Raw genomic sequence first — 25,888 nt, 5'->3', positions numbered from 1 at the left:
GAGAAGAAATAGAAGACCTCAGCAAACCAATCACAAGTAAAGAAATTGAATCAGTCATTAGGAAGCTCCCGAAAAAGAAAAGTCCAGGACCGATGGCTTCACAGTTGAATTCTACCAAGCATTCAAGAAAGAATTAGTACCAATCCTTCTCAAATTCTTTAAAAGAAATTGAAGAGGAGGGAAAGCTACCTAACTCATTTTATGAAGCCAACATCATCCTCATACCAAAGCTAGACAAAGATATTACAAAAAAAAAGGAAAACTACAGACCAATCTCTGTAATGAATATAAATGCAAAAATCCTCAACAAAATTTTAGCAAATCGAATCCAGCAGCACATTAAAAGAATTATACACCATGACCAAGTAGGATTCATCCCAGGTATGCAAGGATGGTTCAACATAAAAAATCAATTAATGTAATGCATCATATCAACAAATCAAAGCAGAAAAACCACATGATCATCTCAATTGATGAAGAAAAGGCATTTGGCAAAATTCAACATCCTTTGCTGTTGAAAACACTTCAAAGGATAGGAATAGAAGGGAACTTCCTCAAAATGATAAAGGGAATATATGAAAAACCCACAGCTAACATCATCCTCAATGGGGAAACTCTGAAAACTTTCCCCCTAAGATCAGGAACAACACAAGGATGTCCACTATCACCATTATTATTCAACATTGTATTGGAAGTTCTAGCCAGAGCGATTAGACAAGAAAAAGAAATACAAGGCATCAAAACTGGAAAGGAAGAAGTAAAACTATCACTGTTTGCAGATGATATGATACTATATGTCGAAAACCCTGAAAAATCCACAGCAAAACTACTAGAGCTAATAAACGAATACAGCAAAGTGGTAGATCTGTAGTGTTTCTATACACTAGTAATGAACAATCTGAGGGGGAAATCAAGAAGAGAATTCCATTTACAGTTGCAGCCAAAAGAATAAGATATTTAGGAATAAATTTAGCTAAAGAGACAAAAGGCCTATACAAAAAAACTGCAAGAAATTGTTAAAAGAAATAACAGAAGACCTAAATAGATGGAAGGGCACACCATGTTCATGGATTGGAAGACTAAGTATAGTTAAGATGTCAATTCTACCTAAATTGATTTATAGATTCAATGCAATTCCAATTAAACTCCCAAAAACTTACTTTTCAGAAATAGAAAAACCAACAAGCAAATTTATCTGGAAGGGTAGGGTGCCCTAAAAAGCTAAAAGTATCCTGAGGAAAAAAAATGAAGTCGGAGGTCTCACGCTACCTGACTTTAAGGTGTATTATGAAACTACAGTGATTAAAACAGCATCATACTGGCATAAAGATAGATATATTGACCAATGGAATACAATAGAGCGTTCAGTTATAGACCCTCTCATCTATGGACAATGGATCTTTGATAAGGCAGTCAAGCCAACTCACCTGGAACAGAGCACTCACTTCAATAAATGGTGCCTAGAGAACTGGATATCCATATGCAAAAGAATGAAAGAGGACCCAGATCTCACACCCTATACAAAAGTTAACTCAAAATGGATCAAAGACCTAAACATTGGATTTAAGACCATAAAACTGTTAGAAGAAAATGTAGGGAAATATCTTATAAATCTTATACTTGGAGGCAGTTTTCTAGACTTTACACCCAAAGCAAGAGCATTGAAGAAAGAAATAAATGAATGGGAACTCCTCAAAATTAAACACTTTTGTGCATCAAAGAACTTCATCAAGAAAGTAAAAAGACAGCCTACCCAATGGGTGACAATATTTGGAAACGACATATCAGATAAAGGTTTAGTATCCAGAATTTATAAAGAGATTGTTCAACTCAACAACAAAAAGACAGACAATCCTATTACAAAATGGGCAAAAGACTTGAACAGACACTTCTCAGAAGAAGAAGTACAAATGGCAAAAGGCACATGAAGAGATGCTCAACGTCCCTGGCTATTAGAGAAATGCAAATCAAACCACAGTGAGATATCATCTCACACCCACCAGAATGGGCATTATCAATAAAACAGAAAATGACAAGTGCTGGAGAGGATGTGTAGAAAGAGGCACACTTATCCACTGTTGATGGGAATGTCAAATGGTACAACCGTTATGAAAGACAGTTTGGCAGTTCCTCAAAAAGCTAAATATAAAATTGCCATATGACCCGGCAATACCACTGCTAGGTATCTACTCAGAGGACATGAGGGCAAGGACACAAATGGACATTTGCACACCTATGTTTATAGCAGCATTATTTACAATTGCAAAGAGATGGAAACAGCCAAAATGTCCATCAGCAGACGAGTGGCTAAACAAACTGTGGTATATGCATATGATGGAATATTATGCAGCTGTAAGACAGAATAAAGTTATGAAGTATGTAACAACATGGATGGACCTTAAGGACATTATGCTGAGTGAGATTAGCCAGGAACAAAAGGAAAAATACTGTATAGTCTCACTGATATGAACTGACATTAGTGAATAAACTTGAAGAATTTCATTGGTAGCAGAGACCATAGGGGATAGAAATAGGATAAGATATTGGGTCATTGGAGCTGAAGGGATACAGATTGTGCAACAGGACTGAATATAAAAACTCAGAAATGGACAGCACAATACTACTTAATTGCAGTACAGTTATGTTAAAACACTGAATGAAGCTACATGTGAGAATGATAGAGGGAGGAGGGCTGAGGGCACAAATGAAATCAGAAAGAAAGATAGACAATAACGATTGAGATGGTATAATCTAGGAATGCCTAGAGTGTATAATGATAATGACTAAATGTACAAATTAAAAAAATGTTTTTGCAGGAGGAAGAACAAAGGAATGTCATTACTGCAGGGTGCTGAAAATAGATGGTATTAATCATTTAAAAGTTCAATTTATGTGTGAGACTAAAGCAAAAAATGTTTATTTGGTAAAAATTTATATTTTGACTAATGCATTTCCTAATATAACGTATGTAGACAGGTTAATTGAACACCATAAGTACAAGGAACCTTGAATAGGACATGAGAGTTTCTTGGTTTGTACAGAGTGATTTGAACAGTGAATAAAAAAGTATTTGCAAAGTCCCCTTTGGGGAATGGTGAGAACGGGGGAGAATTCAACTTCCCCAGGTTGAATTCTTGATTTTCTCACAAGCAGTGTGGACAACCAAAGCTATAGGCTGAGCCCTCAGTCTTGGGGTTTGTTCATATGAATCTTAACCCCACAAAGGATAGGTCGAGCCTACTTGAAATTAGGCCTAAGAGTCACCCCCAGGAGAACCTCTTTTGTTGCTCAGATGTGGCCTCTCTCTCCAGCCAACACAGCAAGCAAACTCACCACCCTCCTCCCCCTGTCTGCATGGGACATGACTCCCAGGGGTGTGGACCTTCCTGGCAACGTGGAAGAGAAATCCCAGAATGAACTGAGACTCAGCATCAAGGGATTGAGAAAAACCCTAGAATGAGCTGAGACTCAGCACCAAGGGATTGAGAAAACCTTCTCGAACAAAAGGGGGAAGAGTGAAATGAGACAAGTGTCAATGGCTGAGAGATTCCAACCAGAGTCGAGAGGTTATCCTGGAGGTTATTCTTACGCATTAAGTAGATATCACCTTGTTATTTAAGATGTAACGGAGAGGCTGGAGGGAACTGCCTGAAAATATAGAGCTGTGTTCCAGTAGCCATGTTTCTTGAAGATGATTATATAATGATACAGCTTTCACAGTGTGACTGGGTGATTTTGAAAACCTTGTATCTGATGCTTCTTTTATCTACCGTGTCAACAGACGAGTAGAACATATGGAATAAAAGTAAATACTAGGGGAAACAAATGTTAAAATAAACTTAGTTTGAAATGCTAGTGATCAGTGAAAGCGAGGGGTAAGGGGTATGGTATGTATAAATTTTTTTTTCTGTTTTTGTTTTATTTCCTTTACTGAACAGATGCAAATGTTCCAAGAAATGATCATGATGATGAATATGCAACTATTTGATGATATTGTGAATTACTGATTATATATGTAGAACAGAATGATCAAAATAGGAATGTTTGTGTTTGGTGTTATTTTGGTACTTAAAAAAATAAAATTAAAAAATTAAAAACATGTTGGAGTTTTTTTAATATTTAGTTAAATAATATTATTAACTAAGTTTTATATTTAATTAAATAATATTTAGTTAAATTCTAAATATTATATGTTAACTTAAATACCCTTTGATTAGCTTTCAAAACTTATGAAGATTCTCAAAATGTCAAGTAGAAAGTTATGTGTATCAACCCTACCATAGTAAAGCCGATATTACTGAACAGTTTAAAGTTTTTAATTTCACAAAATACAAGAATATGAATGTTTTTTACAGTTAATATATGAAAATCTTAACCACCAAAAATGGATATCTTGTTAGCTAATCCATAAACATATTAAATAAAATATAATCATTGTAAAGCCTATATTTGTACAGTAAACTTCATAAACCAATTTAAAATTTAGGTGAGCCAGAAAAAAATTCAGAAATACAGATTTAGTTTCTTTAATTCTAAATATTAAACCCTAACTTAATTACCTTTGATTAACTATCAGAACTGTGTACATTTTCAAATAATCTAGTAGAAAGTTATTAAAACCATCAGCTTTGCTACAGTATTAACCTGTATTACTGAATGTTTTCAAGTTTTTATTTCAAGAAAATATAAAGATACAAATATTTTTACAATTAGCATATGAAAATCTTACCTCTTTTAAAATCTATTTTATCTAATATTACTGTAGCATACTTGTGCTTTCTTGTAGTTACAGGTTATATAGAACATCTTATTTCCATCCTTTTACATTCAATCTGTTTTTCTCCTTGAGAAAAGATATGTTTCTTGTGAGCAATATATAGAAAGATTATATTATTTAACCCGTCCTGTCAAGCTTTGTCTCTTAATTAGTAAGGTTAATACTTTAGGATTCAAAATTATTACTTAAAAGCAATTCTTGGGTCTAGCATCTTATCATATAGCTATAAACACAGATATCAAAGTTTCTTAAATCCTAAATGTTAAACAGTAGCTTAAATACCATTTGATTAGCTTTCAAAACTGCACATTATCAAAATATCAAGTAGAAAGTTATTATAATTATCAGCTTTGCTGTCGTATTGACCCATGTTACTAAACATTTTCAAGTTTTGGATTTCAGAAAAATATAAAGATACAATTGTTTTTCCAATTAATACATGAAAATCTTAACCACCAAAGATGGTTATCTTGTTTAGCTTATCCATAGGAATATTAAATAAAATATAATCATTACAAAACCTGGGTTTGTACAGTAAGTTTCATAAACCAATTTTAACTTAAGGCAAACCAGGAAAAAATTAGAAATATAAATATCAGAATTTCTTAAATTCTAAATATTAAACCCTAACTTAACCACTTATATTCAGGAAAATATACAGATACAAATTTTTTTTTAATTAACATGAGAAAATCTTATTTCTTCTGATATCATGATGTTTAAAATCTATTTTATCTGATATTATTATAGCTACTTGTGCTTCCTTTTGGTTACAACTTACATAAAACATCTCTTTCCATCCTTACACTTTCAATCTGTATGTATCCTTGGGTCTAAGATAAATGTTAACAGCATGTAGATAGAGCATATTATTTAATTCATTCTGTCCTTCTGTGTCTTTTAATTAGTGAGTTTAGACCATTAACATTCAAATTTACTGCTGTAAAAGCAATTCTTGGATTAGTGTCTTATCCTCTAGTTTTTATGAAATCTATATATTCTTTTCCCTCTCTCACTTTTTAGTCTTTAAATTACCCGTACTAATAATCTTCAATTCTATACCCTCATCCAGACTTCCTCTCTAGTCTTTTTTCAGTCACCAGAGTTCCCTTTAATATTTCTTGTAGGGCAGGTCTTTTGTTGGCAAATTCTTGCAGCCATTGTTTATCAATGAAGATTTTAATCTCTCCCTCAATCTTGCAGACAAGTTGGCAGGATAAAGAATTCTTGGCTGGAAGTCTTTCTCATTCAGAATCGTAAATATACCACTGCCTTCTTGCCTCCATGATCCATATTGAGTAGTCTAAGCGCAGTCTTATATAGTTTCCCTTGTATGTAATAAATCTCTTTTCTTTTGCTGTTTTCATGACTTTTTTGCTTCTCTTCAAGATTTGACATTCTGAAACATGTAGTATTGGAGTAAGCCTATTTGGATTATTGTATTAGAGATTTGTTGGGCCTGTTTGGTTTGGATGTTTATGTCTTTTATAAGGGTTGGGAAGTTTTCCAGTATATCTTCAACGAGCTTTCCTATCCCTTTACTCTTCTTTTCTCCCTCTGGGACTCCAATAATTCATATATTTGTACACTTCATGTTATCTCTCATTTCCCTGAAATCAAGTTGCATTTTTCCATCTTTCTTGCCATTTGTTCTTTTGAACATTGAAGTTCTTTTATCCTTTCTTCTAATTTGCTTATTCTTTCTTCTGTCTCTTGAAATCTACTATTGTGAGTCTCTAATATGTTTTTAATTTGGTCTACAGTATCTTTGATCTCTCTGATGTCTGTTATTTTTCTATTCTTTAAAATTCTTCTTAATGCTCTTCTAATAACCTCTTGATATCTTTCATCTCATTATGAACAACCTTTATTAGTTGTTCTGAATTCTGAATCCCTTGGGATAATTTATCTTGGTCATTTGGCTGAGCTATATCGGCCTCTTCTTTATGCTTCCTCAGTGTCTTCATGATGTCCTTCATTTCTTTCTTAGTAATCCTCAGCCGCTATACCAATTTCTACATCTCCTCAGGTCATCTAACTTGGTCATTTGGCTGAGCCATGTCTGCTTGGACCTTCATTTGCTTTATAAACCTCGGTTGTGAACAGGGCATTTTAATGTCTTAATAAGGTTAATTTGCAAATGTATTTCCCTCTCAAGTCCAAGACCTGGAATCGGGACTCCAATGAGGGCTGCTGACCTCGGCATGTACGAAAATCCGCTAACCCCAGGACTGGGGGATAAATGACACACCCCAGTGGAAACTCCTCCTGTGCAACCAATGGATCTAGTGGCCTCTGGACTCCCCCTGGGGATGATGCTAGGATGTCGTACCAGGCATTTCAGCTTCACACATCTGTGCTCTTCAGGTCTCTTGCCCAGGTTGAATGTCAAACCAGTGCACTGCACGTCTCCCTCCCCTACCTGGGGAAGGGCCCTTACCCCAATCCTCACCAAAAAAAACAAAACAAAACAAACAAAAAAACCCAACCAACTAGGTGCCTGCAGCATTAATTTTAATTGATTTAATTTAAAAAATTTTTAATTTTATGATTATAATCAGTGAATACGGTATATATGGTGTGGTAGTTTGGAGCTCTGTACCAAAAAATCATGTTCTTTATTTTTATCCATTCCTCTGGGTACAAACCCTTTGTAAACAGAACAAGGGCAGGAAACAGGCCCTTTACTCTGATCAAGTGGAGTCCATACGCAGAAAAAGTTTGCTGTCTTCCAAGTTAGCCATGGGTTCTCTCAGCTACAGAGTGAAAGAGAAAATGATTCCAAGCCAGCTGCAGTCGTATGCAGGGTCATGACCGAGCACATTCACCCCATTCTTTCCATCACAATTTCTCGGTGCTTCACTCTCTGTAGGGCAGAAGACCCTCCATAATCACTGGAACCTGGATCCCCCATCCTGGTCATTTTTCTAGCGTGTCTCTAGTTGTTGAGTGGAGACTGGGCAACCCTGGTTTCCTCTAGTCTGCCATCGTACCAGAAGTACTGCAAATGTTCTTTTTTTTTCTTTTTTTTTTAATTAAAAAAAGAATTAACAAAACAATTAGAAATCATTCCAATCTACATGTACAATCAGTAATTCTTAATAACATCACATAGTTGCATATTCATCATTTCTTAGTACATTTGCATCGATTTAGAAAAAGAAATAAATATAAATTCTGGATACTAGACCTTTATCTGATATATCATTTCCAAATATTGTCTCCCATTGTGAAGGCTGTCTTTCTACTTTCTTGATGAAGTTCTTTGATGCACAAAAGTGTTTAATTTTGAGGAGTTCCCATTTATTTATTTCCTTCTTCAGTGCTCTTGCTTTAGGTTTAAGGTCCATAACAGAATAAGAATTAAAACAATAATAGAAAGAAAAAAAAACAAAACAAAAACAAAAAACCTATACCTCACATGCAGCTTCATTCAGTGTTTTAACATAATTGCATTACAATTGGGTAGTATTGTGCTGTCCATTTCTGAGTTTTTATATCCAGTCCCGTTGTACAGTCTGTATACCTTCAGCTCCAATTATCCCTTCTCTTTTTTTTTTTTTTTTTTTTTTTTTTTTAAAGAGAGAGGGAGGAAGGGAAGGAAAGACAGAGAGAAGGAAGGAAGGATGGAAGGAAGGAAGGGAGGAAGAAAGGGAGACATCTTTAAACATTTTCTTGTTTTATTATATTTTGTTTGTTTGTTTGTTTGTTACATGGGCTGGGGCCGGGAATCGAACCGGGGTCCTCCGGCATAGCAGGCAAGCACTCTTGCCCGCTGAGCCACCGCGGCCCGCCCTTTTTTTTTTTTAATTAACGGAAAAAAAAGAAATTAACCCAACATTTAGAGATCATACCATTCTACATATGCAATCATTAATTCTTAACATCATCACATAGATGCATGATCATCATTTCTTAGTACATATGCATTGGTTTAGAAGAACTAGCAACATAACAGAAAAAGATATAGAATGTTAATATAGAGAAAAAAATAAAAGTAATAATAGTAAAATCAAAACAAAACAAAAAAAAACAAAACAAAAACCTATAGCTCAGATGCAGCTTCATTCAGTGCTTTAACATGATTACTTTACAATTAGGTATTATTGTGCTGTCCATTTTTGAGTTTTTGTATCTAGTCCTGTTGCACAGTCTGTATCCCTTCAACTCTAATTGGCCATTATCTTACCCTGTTTCTACCTCCTGCTGGACTCTGTTATCAAGGACATATTCCAAATTTATTCTCGAATGTCTGTTCATATCAGTGGGACCATACAGTATTTATCCTTTAGTTTTTGGCTAGACTCACTCAGCATAATGTTCTCTAGGTCCATCCATGTTATTACATGCTTCATAAGTTTATCCTGTCTTAAAGCTGCATAGTATTCCATCGTATGTATATACCACAGTTTGTTTAGCCACTCTTCTGTTGATGGAGATTTCGGCTGTTTCCATCTCTTTGCAATTGTAAATAACGCTGCTATAAACATTGGTGTGCAAATTGTCCGTTTGTGTCTTTGCCCTTAAGTCCTTTGAGTATATTCCCAGCAATGGTATTGCTGGGTCGTATGGCAATTCTATATTCAGCTTTTTGAGGAACCGCCAAACTGCCTTCCACAGTGGTTGCACCATTTGACATTCCCACCAACAGTGGATAAGTGTGCCTCTTTCTCCGCATCCTCTCCAGCACTTGTCATTTTCTGTTTTGTTGATAATGGCCATTCTGGTGGGTGTGAGATGATATCTCATTGTGGTTTTGATTTGCATTTCTCTAATGGCCAGGGACATTGAGCATCTCTTCATGTGCCTTTTGGCCATTTGTATTTCCTCTTCTGATAGGTGTCTGTTCAAGTCTTTTTCCCATTTTGTAATTGGGTTGGCTGTCTTTTTGTTGTTGAGATGAACAATCTCTTTATAAATTCTGGATACTAGACCTTTATCTGATATATCATTTCCAAATATTGTCTCCCATTGTGAAGGCTGTCTTTCTACTTTCTTGATGAAGTTCTTTGATGCACAAAAGTGTTTAATTTTGAGGAGTTCCCATTTATTTATTTCCTTCTTCAGTGTTCTTGCTTTAGGTTTAAGGTCCATAAAACCGCCTCCAGTTGTAAGATCCATAAGATATCTCCCAACATTTTCCTCTAACTGTTTTATGGTCTTAGACCTAATGTTTAGATCTTTAATCCATTTTGAGTTAACTTTTGTATAGGGTGTGAGAGATGGGTCTTCTTTCATTCTTTTGCATATGGATATCCAGTTCTCTAGGCACCATTTATTGAAGAGACTGCTCTGTCCCAGGTGAGTTGGCTTGACTGCCTTATCAAAGATCAAATGTCCATAGATGAGAGGGTCTATATCTGAGCACTCTATTCGATTCCATTGGTCGATATATCTATCTTTATGCCAATACCATGCTGTTTTGACCACTGTGGCTTCATAATATGCCTTAAAGTCAGGCAGCGCGAGACCTCCAGCTTCGTTTTTTTTCCTCAAGATGTTTTTAGCAATTCGGGGCACCCTGCCCTTCCAGATAAATTTGCTTATTGGTTTTTCTATTTCTGAAAAATAAGTTGTTGGGATTTTGATTGGTATTGCATTGAATCTGTAAATCAATTTAGGTAGGATTGACATCTTAACTATATTTAGTCTTCCAATCCATGAACACAGTATGCCCTTCCATCTATTTAGGTCTTCTGTGATTTCTTTTAGCAGTTTTTTGTAGTTTTCTTTATATAGGTTTTTTGTCTCTTTAGTTAAATTTATTCCTAGGTATTTTATTCTTTTAGTTGCAGTTGTAAATGGGATTCGTTTCTTGATTTCCCCCTCAGCTTGTTCATTACTAGTGTATAGAAATGCTACAGATTTTTGAATGTTGATCTTGTACCCTGCTACTTGGCTGTACTCATTTATTAGCTCTAGTAGTTTTGTTGTGGATTTTTCCGGGTTTTCGACGTATAGTATCATATCGTCTGCAAACAGTGATAGTTTTACTTCTTCCTTTCCAATTTTGATGCCTTGTATTTCTTTTTCTTGTCTAATTGCTCTGGCTAGAACCTCCAACACAATGTTGAATAATAGTGGTGATAGTGGACATCCTTGTCTTGTTCCTGATCTTAGGGGGAAAGTTTTCAATTTTTCCCCATTGAGGATGATATTAGCTGTGGGTTTTTCATATATTCCCTCTATCATTTTAAGGAAGTTCCCTTGTATTCCTATCTTTTGAAGTGTTTTCAACAGGAAAGGATGTTGAATCTTGTCGAATGCCTTCTCTGCATCAATTGAGATGATCATGTGATTCTTCTGCTTTGATTTGTTGATATGGTGTATTACATTAATTGATTTTCTTATGTTGAACCATCCTTGCATACCTGGGATGAATCCTACTTGGTCATGATGTATAATTCTTTTAATGTGTTGTTGGATACGATTTGCTAGAATTTTATTGAGGATTTTTGCATCTGTATTCATTAGAGAGATTGGTCTGTAGTTTTCTTTTTTTGTAATATCTTTGCCTGGTTTTGGTATGAGGGTGATATTGGCTTCATAGAATGAATTAGGTAGTTTTCCCTCCACTTCGATTTTTTTGAAGAGTTTGAGGAGAATTGGTACTAATTCTTTCTGGAACGTTTGGTAGAATTCACATGTGAAGCCATCTGGTCCTGGACTTTTCTTTTTAGGAAGCTTTTGAATGACTAATTCAATTTCTTTACTTGTGATTGGTTTGTTGAGGTCATCTATGTCTTCTTGAGTCAAAGTTGGTTGTTCATGTCTTTCCAGGAACCCGTCCATTTCCTCTAAATTGTTGTATTTATTAGCGTAAAGCTGTTCATAGTATCCTGTTATTACCTCCTTTATTTCTGTGAGGTCAGTAGTTATGTCTCCTCTTCCATTTCTGATCTTATTTATTTGCATCCTCTCTCTTCTTCTTTTTGTCAATCTTGATAGGGGCCCATCAATCTTTTTGATTTTCTCATAGAACCAACTATTGGTCTTATTGATTTGCTCTACTGTTTTCATATTTTCAATTTCATTTATTTCTGCTCTGATCTTTGTTATTTCTTTCCTTTTGCTTGCTTTGGGATTAGTTTGCTGTTCTTTCTCCAGTTCTTCCAATTGAACAGTTAATTCCTGCATTTTTGCCTTTTCTTCTTTTCTGATATAGGCATTTAGGGCAATAAATTTCCCTCTTAGCACTGCCTTTGCTGCATCCCATAAGTTTTGATATGTTGTGTTTTCATTTTCATTTGCCTCGAGGTATTTACTAATTTCTCTTGCAATTTCTTCTTTGACCCACTCGTTGTTTAAGAGTGTGTTGTTGAGCTTCCAGGTATTTGTGAATTTTCTGGCATTCTGCCTATTATTGATTTCCAACTTCATTCCTTTATGATCCGAGAAAGTGTTGTGTATGATTTCAATCTTTTTAAATTTGTTAAGACTTGCTTTGTGACCCAGCATACGGTCTATCTTTGAGAATGATCCATGAGCACTTGAGAAAAAGGTGTATCCTGCTGTTGTGGGATGTAATGTCCTATAAATGTCTGTTAAGTCTAGCTCCTTTATAGTAATATTCAAATTCTCTATTTCTTTATTGATCCTCTGTCTAGATGTTCTGTCCATTGATGAGAGTGGGGAATTGAAGTCTCCAACTATTATGGTATTTGTGTCTATTTCCCTTTTCAGTGTTTGCAGTGTATTCCTCACGTATTTTGGGGCATTCTGGTTCGGTGCATAAATATTTATGATTGTTATGTCTTCTTGTTTAATTGTTCCTTTTATTAGTATATAGTGTCCTTCTTTGTCTCTTTTAACTGTTTTACATTTGAAGTCTAACTTGTTGGATATTAGTATAGCCACTCCTGCTATTTTCTGGTTGTTATTTGCATGAAATATCTTTTCCCAACCTTTCACTTTCAACCTATGTTTATCTTTGGGTCTAAGATGTGTTTCCTGTAGACAGCATATAGAAGGATCCTGTTTTTTTAATCCATTCTGCCAGTCTATGTCTTTTGATTGGGGAATTCAGTCCATTAACATTTAGTATTATTACTGTTTGGATAATATTTTCCTCTGCCATTTTGCCATTTGTATTATATATATCATATCTGACTTTCCTTCTTTCTACACTCTTCTCCATACCTCTCTCTTCTGTCTTTTTGTATCTGACTCTAATGCTCCCTTTAGTATTTCTTGCAGAGCTGGTCTCTTGGTCACAAATTCTCTCAGTGACTTTTTGTCTGAGAATGTTTTAATTTCTCCCTCATTTTTGAAGGACAGTTTTGCTGGATATAGGAGTCTTGGTTGGCAGTTTTTCTCTTTTAGTAATTTAAATATATCATCCCACTGTCTTCTAGCCTCCATGGTTTCTGCTGAGAAATCTACACATAGTCTTATTGGGTTTCCCTTGTATGTGATGGATTGTTTTTCTCTTGCTGCTTTCAAGATCCTCTCTTTCTCTTTGACCTCTGACATTCTAACTAGTAAGTGTCTTGGAGAACGCCTATTTGGGTCTAATCTCTTTGGGGTACGCTGCACTTCTTGGATCTGTAATTTTAGGTCTTTCATAAGAGTTGGGAAATTTTCAGTGAAAATTTCTTCCATTAGTTTTTCTCCTCCTTTTCCCTTCTCTTCTCCTTCTGGGACACCCACAACACGTATATTTGTGCGGTTCATATTGTCCTTGAGTTCCCTGATACCCTGTTCAAATTTTTCCATTCTTTTCCCGATAGTTTCTGTTTGTTTTTGGAATTCAGATGTTCCATCCTCCAAATCACTAATTCTATCTTCTGTCTCTTTGAATCTATCATTGTAGGTATCCAGTGTTTTTTCTATCTTTTCTACTTTGTCCTTCACTTCCATAAGTTCTGTGATTTGTTTTTTCAGTTTTTCTATTTCTTCTTTATGTTCAGCCCATGTCTTCTTCATGTCCTCCCTCAATTTATCGATTTCGTTTTTGAAGAGGTTTTCCATTTCTGTTCGTATATTTAGCATTAGTTGTCTCAGCTCCTGTATCTCATTTGAACTATTGGTTTGTTCCTTTGACTGGGCCATATTTTCAATTATTTGAGTGTGATCCATTATCTTCTGTTGGCGTCTGCACATTTAGACAGATTTCCCTGGGTATTGGATCCAAAAGTTTGGAAGATTCCTGTGAAATCTCGGGGTTCTGTTTTTCTTATCCTGCCCAGTAGGTGGCGCTCGTGGCACACGTTTGTCTGCGGGTCCCACCAGTAAAAGGTGCTGTGGGACCTTAAACTTTGGAAAACTCTCGCCGTCCGGGGGGTTCACTAGCCGAAGCGGCTTGAGCCGGCCCGGGGTCCGAACGCTGGGAGGGTTCTGGTCGCCGCAGCCCGGGAAAGAGCCCGTCCGAATTTCCTAGTCAGCCCTGGGTGACAAGCGTGGCGGGAGGGCGCCAGCGGCAGCAGCCCGCCTGAGAGAGTGCACGTTCCCCGGGAGTCACGGGTTTGGAAGGGGCCTCCCCCACCCGTCAACGTTCTCCGCGGCCTGGGGCTTTCCGATCCAATTCTCTCAGTTGGTCCGGGGGGCTGCGCGTGGTGTGGGCGCCAGCCGCCTTGGTTTCAGGGGACCGCCTCTCCAATTCTCCCAGCCGGCCCAGGAAGGGGGAAGGGAGTAACTCCGGCCGCTTGCCACCCCGCCCGGTGAGGCCCGCGCGCCTCGGCGATCTCACCCGAGCTGCTTCTCTCAGCCAGCCAGCCGTTCCAGGATGGGGTACGCTGTCTTTTTTATCTCTGTTGTGGCTTTGGGCGCTTTCTGTATCGTTTCTACTCCCCTAGTAGCTGTCCTGGAGAAGAAACTAAGATCCGCGCGTCTTACTAAGCCGCCATCTTCCAGGAAGTCCTGCAGATGTTCTTAATAAGGGAATGTTAGAAGCATTCCCATTAAACTTCTGGACAAGAAAAAATTATCTGCTGTCACAGTTACTTTTTAGTACTGTTCTAGAAGGTTGTAGCCTATATACTTAATTTTTTTAAGTGGGAAAAAAGAGATGGAAATGTCACGTAGGGTTGAAAGTGTCTGCCAAGAAAATCCAAAAAGTTAAACTAAAATGTATTCAAATAAAAATGACTATTCAGTAAGCTGGCCATTCACTTCTTTAATACTTAATAATTTCCAGTTTGATTTCCTCTATAAAATATTAATATACTTTTTAAAAATGTTTTTTGTTTCTGAGTGAGATATACTGAAACTCTTCCACTGATTTGTGTATTTATTAACTTTTCCTAGTATTTTTATCTGTTTCTACTGCACAAATTTCAAAACAAGGAAGTCACATAATATTTTGTAATTTCAGTATCTTCTTGAAGAATTGTTCCATTAATGTAAAATGTTCCTTTTTGGTGCTGTTTGCCTTGAATTCTGTTTTGTCCATTATAAATATTATTATGTGTTGATTCCCTCCACCCCACCCCATCATTTGTGTGTGTGTGTGGGGGGGGTGTATATCTTTTTTTCAGTGCTCTACCTTGGACCTTGTACACTCATTCTTAATGTGCATTTCCTGTAAGTACCATATAGCTGGGTTTTTTTTCTTTAAGATTTCAGTCATAAAATCCCTATTAGTTAATATATGAGTTCAACAATTATTGGGATTGTATGTGCATATGTACGTATGTATTTCTACCACTCAGAACAGCAGTTGAGAATGCTCAAGTAGAAACCAAGAAAGAAGGAAGAAGAAAAATAGTGAAAATAGAACTGAGGTTCAGTGATCCTCTCAATATCAACATTAAAGATATAATTTCATCTTCTTTTAGCATTTCGAGTTGTTGATAAGCAGGTTTTTTTAATTCTCATTTCTTTTCACTGTCTTTATACTCCTAACTTTTGGGATTTCCTTTTTATCCTTAATATTTTGAAATTTTTACCATTCCTTGAGTGAACTCATTCTTTTTGTTTTATTGTAGTTATTGTTTTTATTATGTTCTTTCTGTCTAAGGACACATGTCTTTTCTATACAATGTGGTATATTTTGCTATTATTTTAATTGTTGCCCTTCCTCCATTCTCTTCAGGCTGTAATTCTGGAATTCCTAATAGACATATGTTGGAATTTCTGTATCTAGTTTCAAACATACTTTTTCTTTCACTCATCTTTTCTTTATCTTTTGCATTATCCTAGTGGAATCCTCAGATTGTATTTTTAATTTATTAATTTGCTCTTAGGCTATATCCAGTCACTATTCAACTATTCAGTTTATTTTTGGTTTATTTTAATTTCAGTAATTACACTCTTCTTTCTCTAAGACTTTGCCATACAAGGCCTAGCTCCTGTTTACCTATGGAATCCTATCTAATTCCTTCATAGATAGCTCTTTGTTTCTGGTCTGTGGAAAATATTCTTTCTTGTTTTCAAGAGCAGCATTTTATTTATTAGTATTTTTTTATATCATTTCTTTGTAATGTAATTTAGGCTGGTCTCTGAAGTCAGAGAGCCAATGTTCAAAAAGCCATGCCATGCTTCTTGACATGTTATTCTGTGTCTCCGTTTCCTTATTTGTGACACTTCAAATAATAATAACTATCTATACATTGTGAAGATTAAACAATATAATATATATATATCAAAATGTCTGACATAACACAGGCTCAGTAAATGTTAGATGCCCTTAATTATAGTAGTGATGGCAATAGTACGTTAGTTATTGTGCAGTTGGAATGGATAGAGGTTTTGCCATGTGTTTATAATTTGTTGAGTTATATTATCCCAACCATACCTCCTATAACTTATAAAATTTAATCTAGCAGACTTTAGCTTATGCTGTACCTCTCTCTTTCCTACAGATTGATCCTGAGTTGGAAAAAAAACTGAAAATGAATAAAGTATCATTGGAGTCAGAGTATGAGGTACAGTATGTTAATATATTCTTTATTTTATAACAGTAAACAGTCTTTCTGACCAAGGACTGGTTCTGTCTGCCTTAAGATAAACTTAAATTATTGCCACTATAGAAAAAAATTATCTTCAGTCTATGGTAATGAGATAGCTAGGTAGTCATTTGAGAATAAAATAATGATGGTTCCATACTTCATGTACTATAAACATTCTAGATGGATCAACAATTTAAAGATAAAAACAAAATACTAAAAGTACTACTAGAAAAAAATAGAGTTTTTTTTAGTGTGGTCTCAAGCCAGAAAAGCCTATTTAAGTATGATATAAAAACCCAGAAACCATAAAAGTTAAGATTTATGAAAATTCAAGTTAAGCCTCGAGAAATATATTGTAAATGAAATCATATGTTAAATGAGAAATTTAAAATATTCTTTATCTTATCATGATTAATTCATTTAAATGTGAAGAGCGGGTGGTGCAACAGTGGCTCAGTTCTTGCCTGCCATGCTGGAGACCCAGGTTTGATTCCCAGGGCCTGCCCATACCAAAAAAAAATATATATATATATATATGAAGAGCACATATAAATCCATATGAAAAAGCTCAACAACCCAGTTGGTCAGTAGGAACATAGGCAAAGCATACAAAGAGTTCAGAGAAAAAGAAACATATATCATTCTAGAAAGAGATGCTCAACCTCACTCATATAATAGGAACATCAATTAAAATTATACTGAGGTGATTTTTCCCACTCGTCTGATTACCAGATATCAAGGAGTACATTGTATTATTATAGAATATGGAGATGGGAGGATTTCTCCATCTGTTATACCTTGGTCACATTGAGGGAGGTTTGCTGTCATGTCCTTTCTTTTTACCATGGATCTTATTTTACTGTTTTCTTTGTATGTCTGTTCATTTTTTATTGAAAAGTGGACATTATGAATAATACATTGAAGAGACTTCTCAAGGGTATTGATTCTCATTTTTGCAGGCAGTTCAGTTTCTGGCTGATCACCTTCAACTGGTGTATACTTGGTTTTGAACTCTGTTAGGGAGGGTCAGTGGAAAGTCTGGTATTTCTTAGACCCTTGAACTGGTGTGACTCAGCTCAATCTACAAACTGTCTTTCCAGAGGATTGTGTCAGGGCTTGGTTTTAGGCTTTGTGTGGGTCTTGAATACGTCCTTACCAACCTTTTTGCTGTCTCAGCTAGATGTCATGGTCAACAAGGTATTAAGGAAACTTTACTCTGACAGGGCTGAAAATCAAATATTCCTGATACTGCTTTTGACATCTAATATCTCACTTCCACACTCAGTCCTGTATCTGCTAGCTGTTAAGTGGTAAGCCTTAGGTCATCTTGCCCAGCAGTTGTACAATCCTGCCTTCGGCCATTTTACATGTTTTGCGGAATTCCACAGGGAATCTTTCCTTTAAGCTAGTCCACTTTTACATGAAGTTGTTCTACCAATCTTACATCCTATTTAAGAATTATCTTAAATTCTTATGGGCATATATAGTTTATGTTATCTGGGTGATGGCCATTATTCTTTTTAAAAAACTTCTTCATAACTTTAGATCATTTCATAATTATATGCGAAAAGTACTTTATCCTCTTCTTGTACCTTAAATTAGTGGAATTTTGTTCATGCATGTATATGTAATACAGACTTCTGGTAAAACTGCAAGAGAAATTTAGAGAATGGTTTCATTGACTGTTTCCCCATTTTATAGCCAAAACCTGTAATTTACTACATGTAGATATATGGCAGTATGCCTGTAATGATGCTATGGAGGGTTTATCTGGGAGATTTTCTGTTTCTTTTAGAAACAGGGTTTGATAGCTAAAGAAACTATGTAGACCATTTGGTCCAGATTTTTCATATTACTTAGGAATTAGGGCCTAGATGACTTATATACTTGTCCAAAGTTAAACAGCTAGTTAATAAAAGAGCAATGCTTAGTACTCAAGTTTTAAAGCTAATTTACACCCTTTTCCCTATTTCTGATAGGGAAAATGTAAGCAATCCTATGTCCTGTTAATCTTTTTCTATCTTCTCCACTTAATTATTCCTTAACTGTTAAAGCAGGAGGTGTATAAAATATTTTTGTTGGAATGGTGGTCAAAAGAATGAGGAAGTATGTATCGTCTTCCCTTTTTATCCTATGTTCATTTCTGTGCTTGAGACATAATTCAAACTAGCAAATAATTCAAACTATCCAAACTGTATTTGAAACGAGGTCTGATTGCCCAAAACAGTTTTGCTCATGGTAACAGTGAGGGATGTCTTTTCATTCTTAAGCCTAGACTCATTTTTCAGCCCCAGGACAAATCATCTTGATCTCTTTTCTTTCTCATAGACTTCTCTTGCTTTCATTAACTACCACCTTCCCATCCTAACCCTTTTAGTTATTTTGCTGGATTTGCCCTGAGATTTGAACTTCTGTTTTCCCAGTTTCTTCCCTTTTTTTATGCTCTTGAAAATAAAGCACATTTGACTCTTTTTCTGATTTAGTAGTTTATTCTTGTAGGAAAAAAGATAGTCATTAATATCAGTAGCAAGCAAGAAATTTCCAAATACTAAGAAATGTGACATAACTTTAATTCTTATTCGTGGTCTGTAGTTAATTTATTTGCTAAAATTTAATTGAGAACCTGTTGGATACTTTTCATTTACTTATTCATTCAATCAGTGATGTCCTGCTCAGAGCCACAGAGATCCTACACTAACATGTATACTTTAATTTTTGAGGTTCTATAGAAAATAAAGGAATCCACTTTTGATGACTGGAAGAATGTTCGAGGACCTAGACCTTGGGAAGATCCTGACCTCCTCCAAGGACGAAATCCAGAAATCCTTAAGACTAAGACGACCTGAATATACTGATATTTTACATTTTTTTTTAAATAAAAATGTCATCGCCTGAACTTCTCACTGTATGCTCCTATTCAGTAGCAAGGAAACCCAAGATCTGCAGATGTCTGTGTAAGAGTAAGTTGATGGCAATTCTTGATAAAAAATTGAATAGTCTTTATACTTCCCAGCTATTCCATTTGTAAATTGAAACATTAGCATTGATCACATATTTCATACCTCTCAATAAAAATGTGAATACTGCTACTAAAGACTGTTCTTTATTCCACTCCACAATTACGTACCCATATTCTTTTTCCACTGGTAACTATTAAGATGTTACCAGCCACTAAGATAACATCTTAATACCTCAGTCTGATTCCTGATGGCAACAATAGATCCAGATCTAAATTTTCACAGTCAAATCAAGCAGTGATTTTTTGTGACACTTATGTAAGAGAATAATAGTGTTAATAAGTCCCTAAAGCATCACCTGTATTGATGATTATATTGATACAGAACTTAAGTGATATCAGTTTAATTGATTTGAAAAAACATGTTAAGGAAATTGTTGTTCCTGAGTACAACAAAAATCGTGAAGTGGTACATGATTGTATGCAGACATGGCACATTTGTTCAGGTAATCCACAAATGACTACAGTTCGGGAAACACTGATTTAAAGTATGTTTTATGTCTTGGCATAATTTGTATGCAAATAGACCCTGTAGATTTTTTTTTTTTTTTTTTTTTTAGCTTTGGATTTGCTATGATCTGATCTCTAGATAAGCAGAGTTGAGGGACCTTAGTTTTTTAAACTCTTTTTCTCCTTTCCACCCAACTTGGGTAGCCTTGTTCTCCCACCTTCTAATTTTTTATGCCAAATTCTAGATGTCTAAAGCCTCTCAACTGAAATGACCCTCCTATAATTGCCACAAGATAATTTATCCCATCTCCCTGCCAATCAAAATCCTTATTCTTTTCAGCCTATTAGTTTTACCAAAAAGGAAAGCAAGTTCAATATCTAGTGGCCATAATTGTGTTAGAGATAATTCATAAGAGTTAGTTTTCTGAGGGAATACTCAAATTTTTAAAAGAACTTATTTAAACCAATTGAATGCTAAACAATAGCATCTGTTGTGAACAGAGGGACATTTTTCGAGTCCCTAGGTGGCTTCTGCTCTTCATATCCACCAAAAGAGAATAAGAGAGAGTTTTATTTTTATTAAAACATCTATGTAAGCAGACATCAAATGTGAGTCTCCCTGCTGTCCTGCTGCTTAATGTGTGATCTTGGGTAAATAACCAACTATAATCTTTTTGTTCTTCAATAATTAAATGAGGATGATAATACCTATTAAGTTTTTTGTAGGGGAGAACTAAAACATAGAATAATGTTCAAGCTTACTAGTAGCTAAGAAAAACAAAAGCATACATTTTACCCATCCAATCAAAAAATGTTTTATGATAGTAATGGTTCAGTTACTACTGATGGTAAGTAAACTGTTACTGTCACTTTTGGATGGCCATTTGGCAAAATGTATTAAAATTATACATGGCAATATCTTATTTCATCTCTGTAGAAGGAGTTGTTAAGGAAACAGCTACAAGGACACTTGTCCGGCACTATTTATGATAACAACCCAAAATGCCCATTAATAAGGAAATGGCTGAGTAATCTTCTATAGATAAATACTGTAAAAAAATAAAAAATTATTAAAAATGAGACAGTTATATTTGTACTGATATGGAAAGCCCTTTAAGTCATAATTTTAAGTAAAAAAGAAAGTTGGAGAAACTACATATCTCAGACATTGCTGTTGTATTGTAAAATAGTCTGGCTAGTCTGGAAAATTATTTGGCAGTTTCTTAAAAAAACTAAGCATATACTTACCATGAAACTCAGCACTTCCATTCCTGGTCATTTATCTCAGAGAAACTTATGGCCATAAAAATATGCACAAATGCTCACAGTGATTTTAATTGTAATAGCTAAGAATATCCATACCATGTCTCAGGCTGTATTTATATAACATCATCAAAATGAAAACGTATAGAGATGAAGAATAATTAGTGGCTGCCAGGGATTAGGGAAGTGGCTATGAGTATGAAGAAATATCTTAATTGCAGTGGCAGATACATAAATCTATACATTTGATAAAATGACAGAACTATGCACAAATTACATGAAAAACAATTTTTCGGTTTTGATATTATGTAAGATAATCATTGGGGAAAACAAAACAATATGTAGGACCTCTTACCATCTTTGCAATTTCCTATAAAAAGTTTAAAAATGAATATACTAGGGTGGGCCACAGTAGCTCAGCAGGCAGAGTTCTCGCCTGCAATGGTGAAGACCCGAGTTCGTTTCCCGGTACCTACACATGCAAAATAATAAACACTCCAGGAAAAGAAAAAGTCCCTGTCCCCATTTTTTTTTTCAGCTTTGACACAGATTTTATTTATTAACTTATTCCATTTAGGAAAACACAACCTAAATCTCAACTGTGTGAACTTCCCAGCAGTTTTAGGACATTTTCTCCTGGTAAATAGTCCAGGTTTCTACATAAAAAGCCCTCTAAAGGAGCAGTTTAAGGTATATTGCCTCAAATTTGACCACCTTGGTATGCTGGTAGAATCTTATTATTCATAATTCTTCCAAATGTGAAATGAAAATAAAATCACCTTCAACAGTAAAACTTTAAATTTTTTAAAATTATTTTCTCTTACTCTTCTGCTGCTGCTTTTTCTTCAGCTTACCTTTTGAAAGCTCATTTTCCTTGGCCCTCTTCTCTTCTAATGGCATATCTGGAAGAACCAGCTCACTGCCATGATTTTAATTTCCACTTTGCTCCTACTCCAAAACTCCTAATTGCTTGCTCTCTTTAAATTTGCCCCTTTCTCATGTCCCCCACCTGCTCCAGGTCACACCCAACCCTATTCATTCTGTCTGCTACCTTAACTGTCTTGCTCTCTTACATTAGCTCACTCCAGGAAGAGGCGAAGTGTCATTTCCATTAGACTTTAAATAAATCCAGGATACATTCTCTAGGGTAACTACCAAGAGAGTAGTAAAAGAGAATGTATTCCAAACTAACAGAACAACAACAACAAAAGTACTAAAACATAAGTTTTGTCTTGCCAAAGCTGCTGAAATTCAGTATACCAGAAACAGACTGGCTTTTAACAATGGGGATTTATTAGTTTACAAGTTAGAATTTTAAGGCCATGAAAATGTCCAGATTAAAGCATCAACAGGAGGATACCTTCTCTGAAGAAAGGCTGCTGGTATCTGGGACACTCGTCACAAGGGAAGACATATGGCTGGCACCTGCTGGTCCTCTCCCAGGTTTTACTGCTCTAGGGTTGGCTTCAGTGGCTCTTCAGCCACTGTAAGTCCTTGTTTAGTTCTCCAGGGCTTTTCTCTCAGCTCTCTTGTCTTTTTCTGTCTTTTATTCTCTCTTAAAGGATTCATTAAGAAGATTATGATCCACCTTAAATGGGATGGGTCACATCTCAGTTGAAATAACCTAACCAAAAGGTCTCCCCACAACAGGCCTACACCTGCATTCAGAATGGCTTAAAAGGACGTGGCCTTTTCTGGGGAACATAACAGCTCCAAACTAGCACAACATAAATAATCTAAAAGAAGGCAAAAAAGGAGCAAATGTGGAATATGAAATAATTGAAAAATAGAGAAATCGCACAGAAAAAATGTTAGATTTAAATCTAAATATATGAAATAGCATTAATATATATGAAATAATGCTTCAATTAAAAAAAACTAAAATCGGCTGTTTCAATTATCTATATTGCTGTGTCATTAGAGATAATGTAATTTTACTATGAATGTTACTGGAAGAACATACAGTGCTTTTGCTCAGAGCACATCTAATCTTCCCTAAAACAGCTAAAACTTAAAATAACTAACTAGAAAAATAGCCCTTAGTACTTTAGTCATAATTTTTAGGTAAATTTTTTAATGTGAAAAAATAACATGACTTTTGAAGGTCAGGTATTTGTTTTTTAGCTCAATAGTAAAGGCTTTTTTGTTGTTGTTCATAACTTTTTAGCCCCATTGCCTGTGTTTTCAAAAAAACACAAAGATGTCAAGCCAAGGATTGACTAACTTGGCCAAGATCACAAGGCGAGTATGTGAGAAACGGACTTCAACTTATATATGTGACTCTTAAACACAATACCTTATTTTCTGCTAGGAACCTATAAAATGATGGAGTTGGACTAGAGATACTGATTCCTAGCAGCACTAAAATTGGAATTGTCAGTGGGCCAGCAGGACTTCACAGAGATCATGAGGAAGGAAGTATGGACAGTCAGCAAAGCTGAGCAAATTTATACTTTACCAATCAACTTATCCATAGTTCATAATTTACTTTTTTCCCCTCCATATCCTAGATTCTGAAACCAAGGGAGGATGCCTGAACTTAAGAAAACATAAAGTAAAACTGAAAAGCAACAACTATCTAAAATCATTCTGATACATCGGTGGGTATAATTTTTACATTATTTGCTTCCCACTCATAATGCAGTATAAGCTTCTTAAGGATCAGTTTAATCTCCAGTTTCTTATATAAACACATATTTTATCACAACATTTAGCATATACTTGTACCCATTGCTAAGATTTATTTCAGTGACATAGTAAAGATAAATAACAGGTTATAAAGACACAGGTGGAGTCTAAAGGAATCCAGTGCAGGCTTGCTTTTTTTTTTTTTTTTAATATTTTTATTAATAAAACAACATTCAAAGACACAAACATTCTTAACATACAAACATTCCATACATGGTGTACAATCAGTGGCTCACAATATCATCACATAGTTGTGTATTCATCACCATGATCTTTTTTTTGAACATTTGCATCACTCCAAAAAAAAGAAATTAAAAAGAAAAAACTCATACCATACCTCCCTCTCACTGACCAATAGTATTTCCATCTACCCAATTTATTTTAACCTTTGTACCCCCATTTTGTTTATTTTTATCCATATTTTTTACTCATCTGTCCATACAAGGAGCCTCAGATACAAGGTTTTCTCACAATCACACAGTCACACTGTAAAAGCTATATCATTATACAATCATCTTCAAGCAACAAGGCTACTGGAACCCAACTCTACAGTTAAGGTACTTCCCTCCACATAATAAACTAAAAAGGAGATATCTATATAATGCATGTGCAGGTTTGAAAGGATGTATGTACCCTAGACAAACCATATTTTAATCCTAATCCCATTTTGTAAAGGCAGCCGTTTCTCTTAAACCCTATTAATCACTGTATAGTGAAAACTTGATTGGATTATCTCCATGGAGATGTGACTCACTCAAGAGGGGGTGTTAAACTGGGTTTGGTGGAGATGTGTCTCCACCCATTCTAGGTGGGTCTTGATTGGTTTTACTGGAATCCTTTAAAAGAAGAAGCACTTTGGAAAAAGCTAGAGAATGACAAGAGAGCAAGATGGGAAATTAAGAGAGATCAGAGAAGGATGACAGAATACCACAGAACCACAAAGTCTACTGGCCAGCGACTTTTGAAGATGAAGAAGGAAAATGCCTCCTGGGGAGCTGGAGAAGAAGATAGCAGATGAAGCTATGTTCTCCATGTGCCCTTCCATCCAAGAGAGAAACCCTGACCGTGTTTATCATGTGCCTTTCCAGATGAGAGAGAAACCCTGAACTTCATTGGCCTTGAATCGAGATATCTTTCCTCGGATGCCTTAGATTAGACAATTCTATAGATTTGCTTTAATTGGGACATTTCCACTGCTTAAAAGCTGTTAACTTACAATTTATTAAATTCTCCTTTTTAAAAGTCGTTGAATTTCTGGTATATTGCATTCTGGCAGCTAGCAAACTAGAACAATGCATAAGAATAACCTCCAGCATAATCTCTTGACTTTGTTTGAAATCTCTGTCACTGACACTTTATTTTGTCTCATTTCTCTCTTCCCCCTTTTGGTCAAGAAGATTTTCTCAATTCCTTGATGCCAGGTCCCATCTCATCCCAGGATTTCTGTCCCACATTGCCAAGGAGGATTGCACCCCTGAGAATCATGTCCCACATAGAGGGGGAGGGCAGTGAGTTCACTTGCTGTGTTGGCTTAGAGAGAGAGAGGCCACATCTGAGCAATGAAAGAGGTTCTCTGGGAGTGACTCTTAGGTCTAATTTTCAGTAGGCTTAGCCTATCTTTTGCAGGAATAAGTTTCATAGGGGCAATCCCCAAGATTGACAGCTCAGCCAATTGATTTGGCTGTCCCCACTGCTTGCTAGATTATCAGAAATTCACTCTCTTCCCTTGAAACTCCCACAGAATGCTTTTTTCCTCCAACAATGAAAATGCAGCAACATATTGAGCCCAGGAAAGCCCACTAGACA

At 35.6% G+C, this 25,888-nt stretch overlaps 1 protein-coding gene across 2 annotated transcripts in view; it reads left to right on the top strand.

Annotated features, from left to right (window-relative positions):
- COX16 (cytochrome c oxidase assembly factor COX16) overlaps window positions 1-19,561 on the top strand; it is a 61,364-nt gene extending 41,803 nt beyond the window's left edge. For both annotated transcript variants that reach the window (XM_077122872.1, XM_077122871.1), the window contains 2 exons: window positions 16,579-16,641; window positions 19,395-19,561. In XM_077122872.1, coding sequence (XP_076978987.1) covers window positions 16,579-16,641; window positions 19,395-19,511 — 180 coding nt within the window. In that variant the 3' untranslated portion in view covers window positions 19,512-19,561. The remainder of the gene's footprint in view (window positions 1-16,578; window positions 16,642-19,394) is intronic.
- Window positions 19,562-25,888: the final 6,327 nt, after the last annotated feature.

This window comes from Tamandua tetradactyla, chromosome 12 (assembly GCF_023851605.1).
Source record: "Tamandua tetradactyla isolate mTamTet1 chromosome 12, mTamTet1.pri, whole genome shotgun sequence".
In the NCBI taxonomy this organism is placed as follows: Eukaryota; Metazoa; Chordata; class Mammalia; order Pilosa; family Myrmecophagidae; genus Tamandua; species Tamandua tetradactyla.
This window is presented reverse-complemented; position numbering and strand designations above follow the sequence as displayed.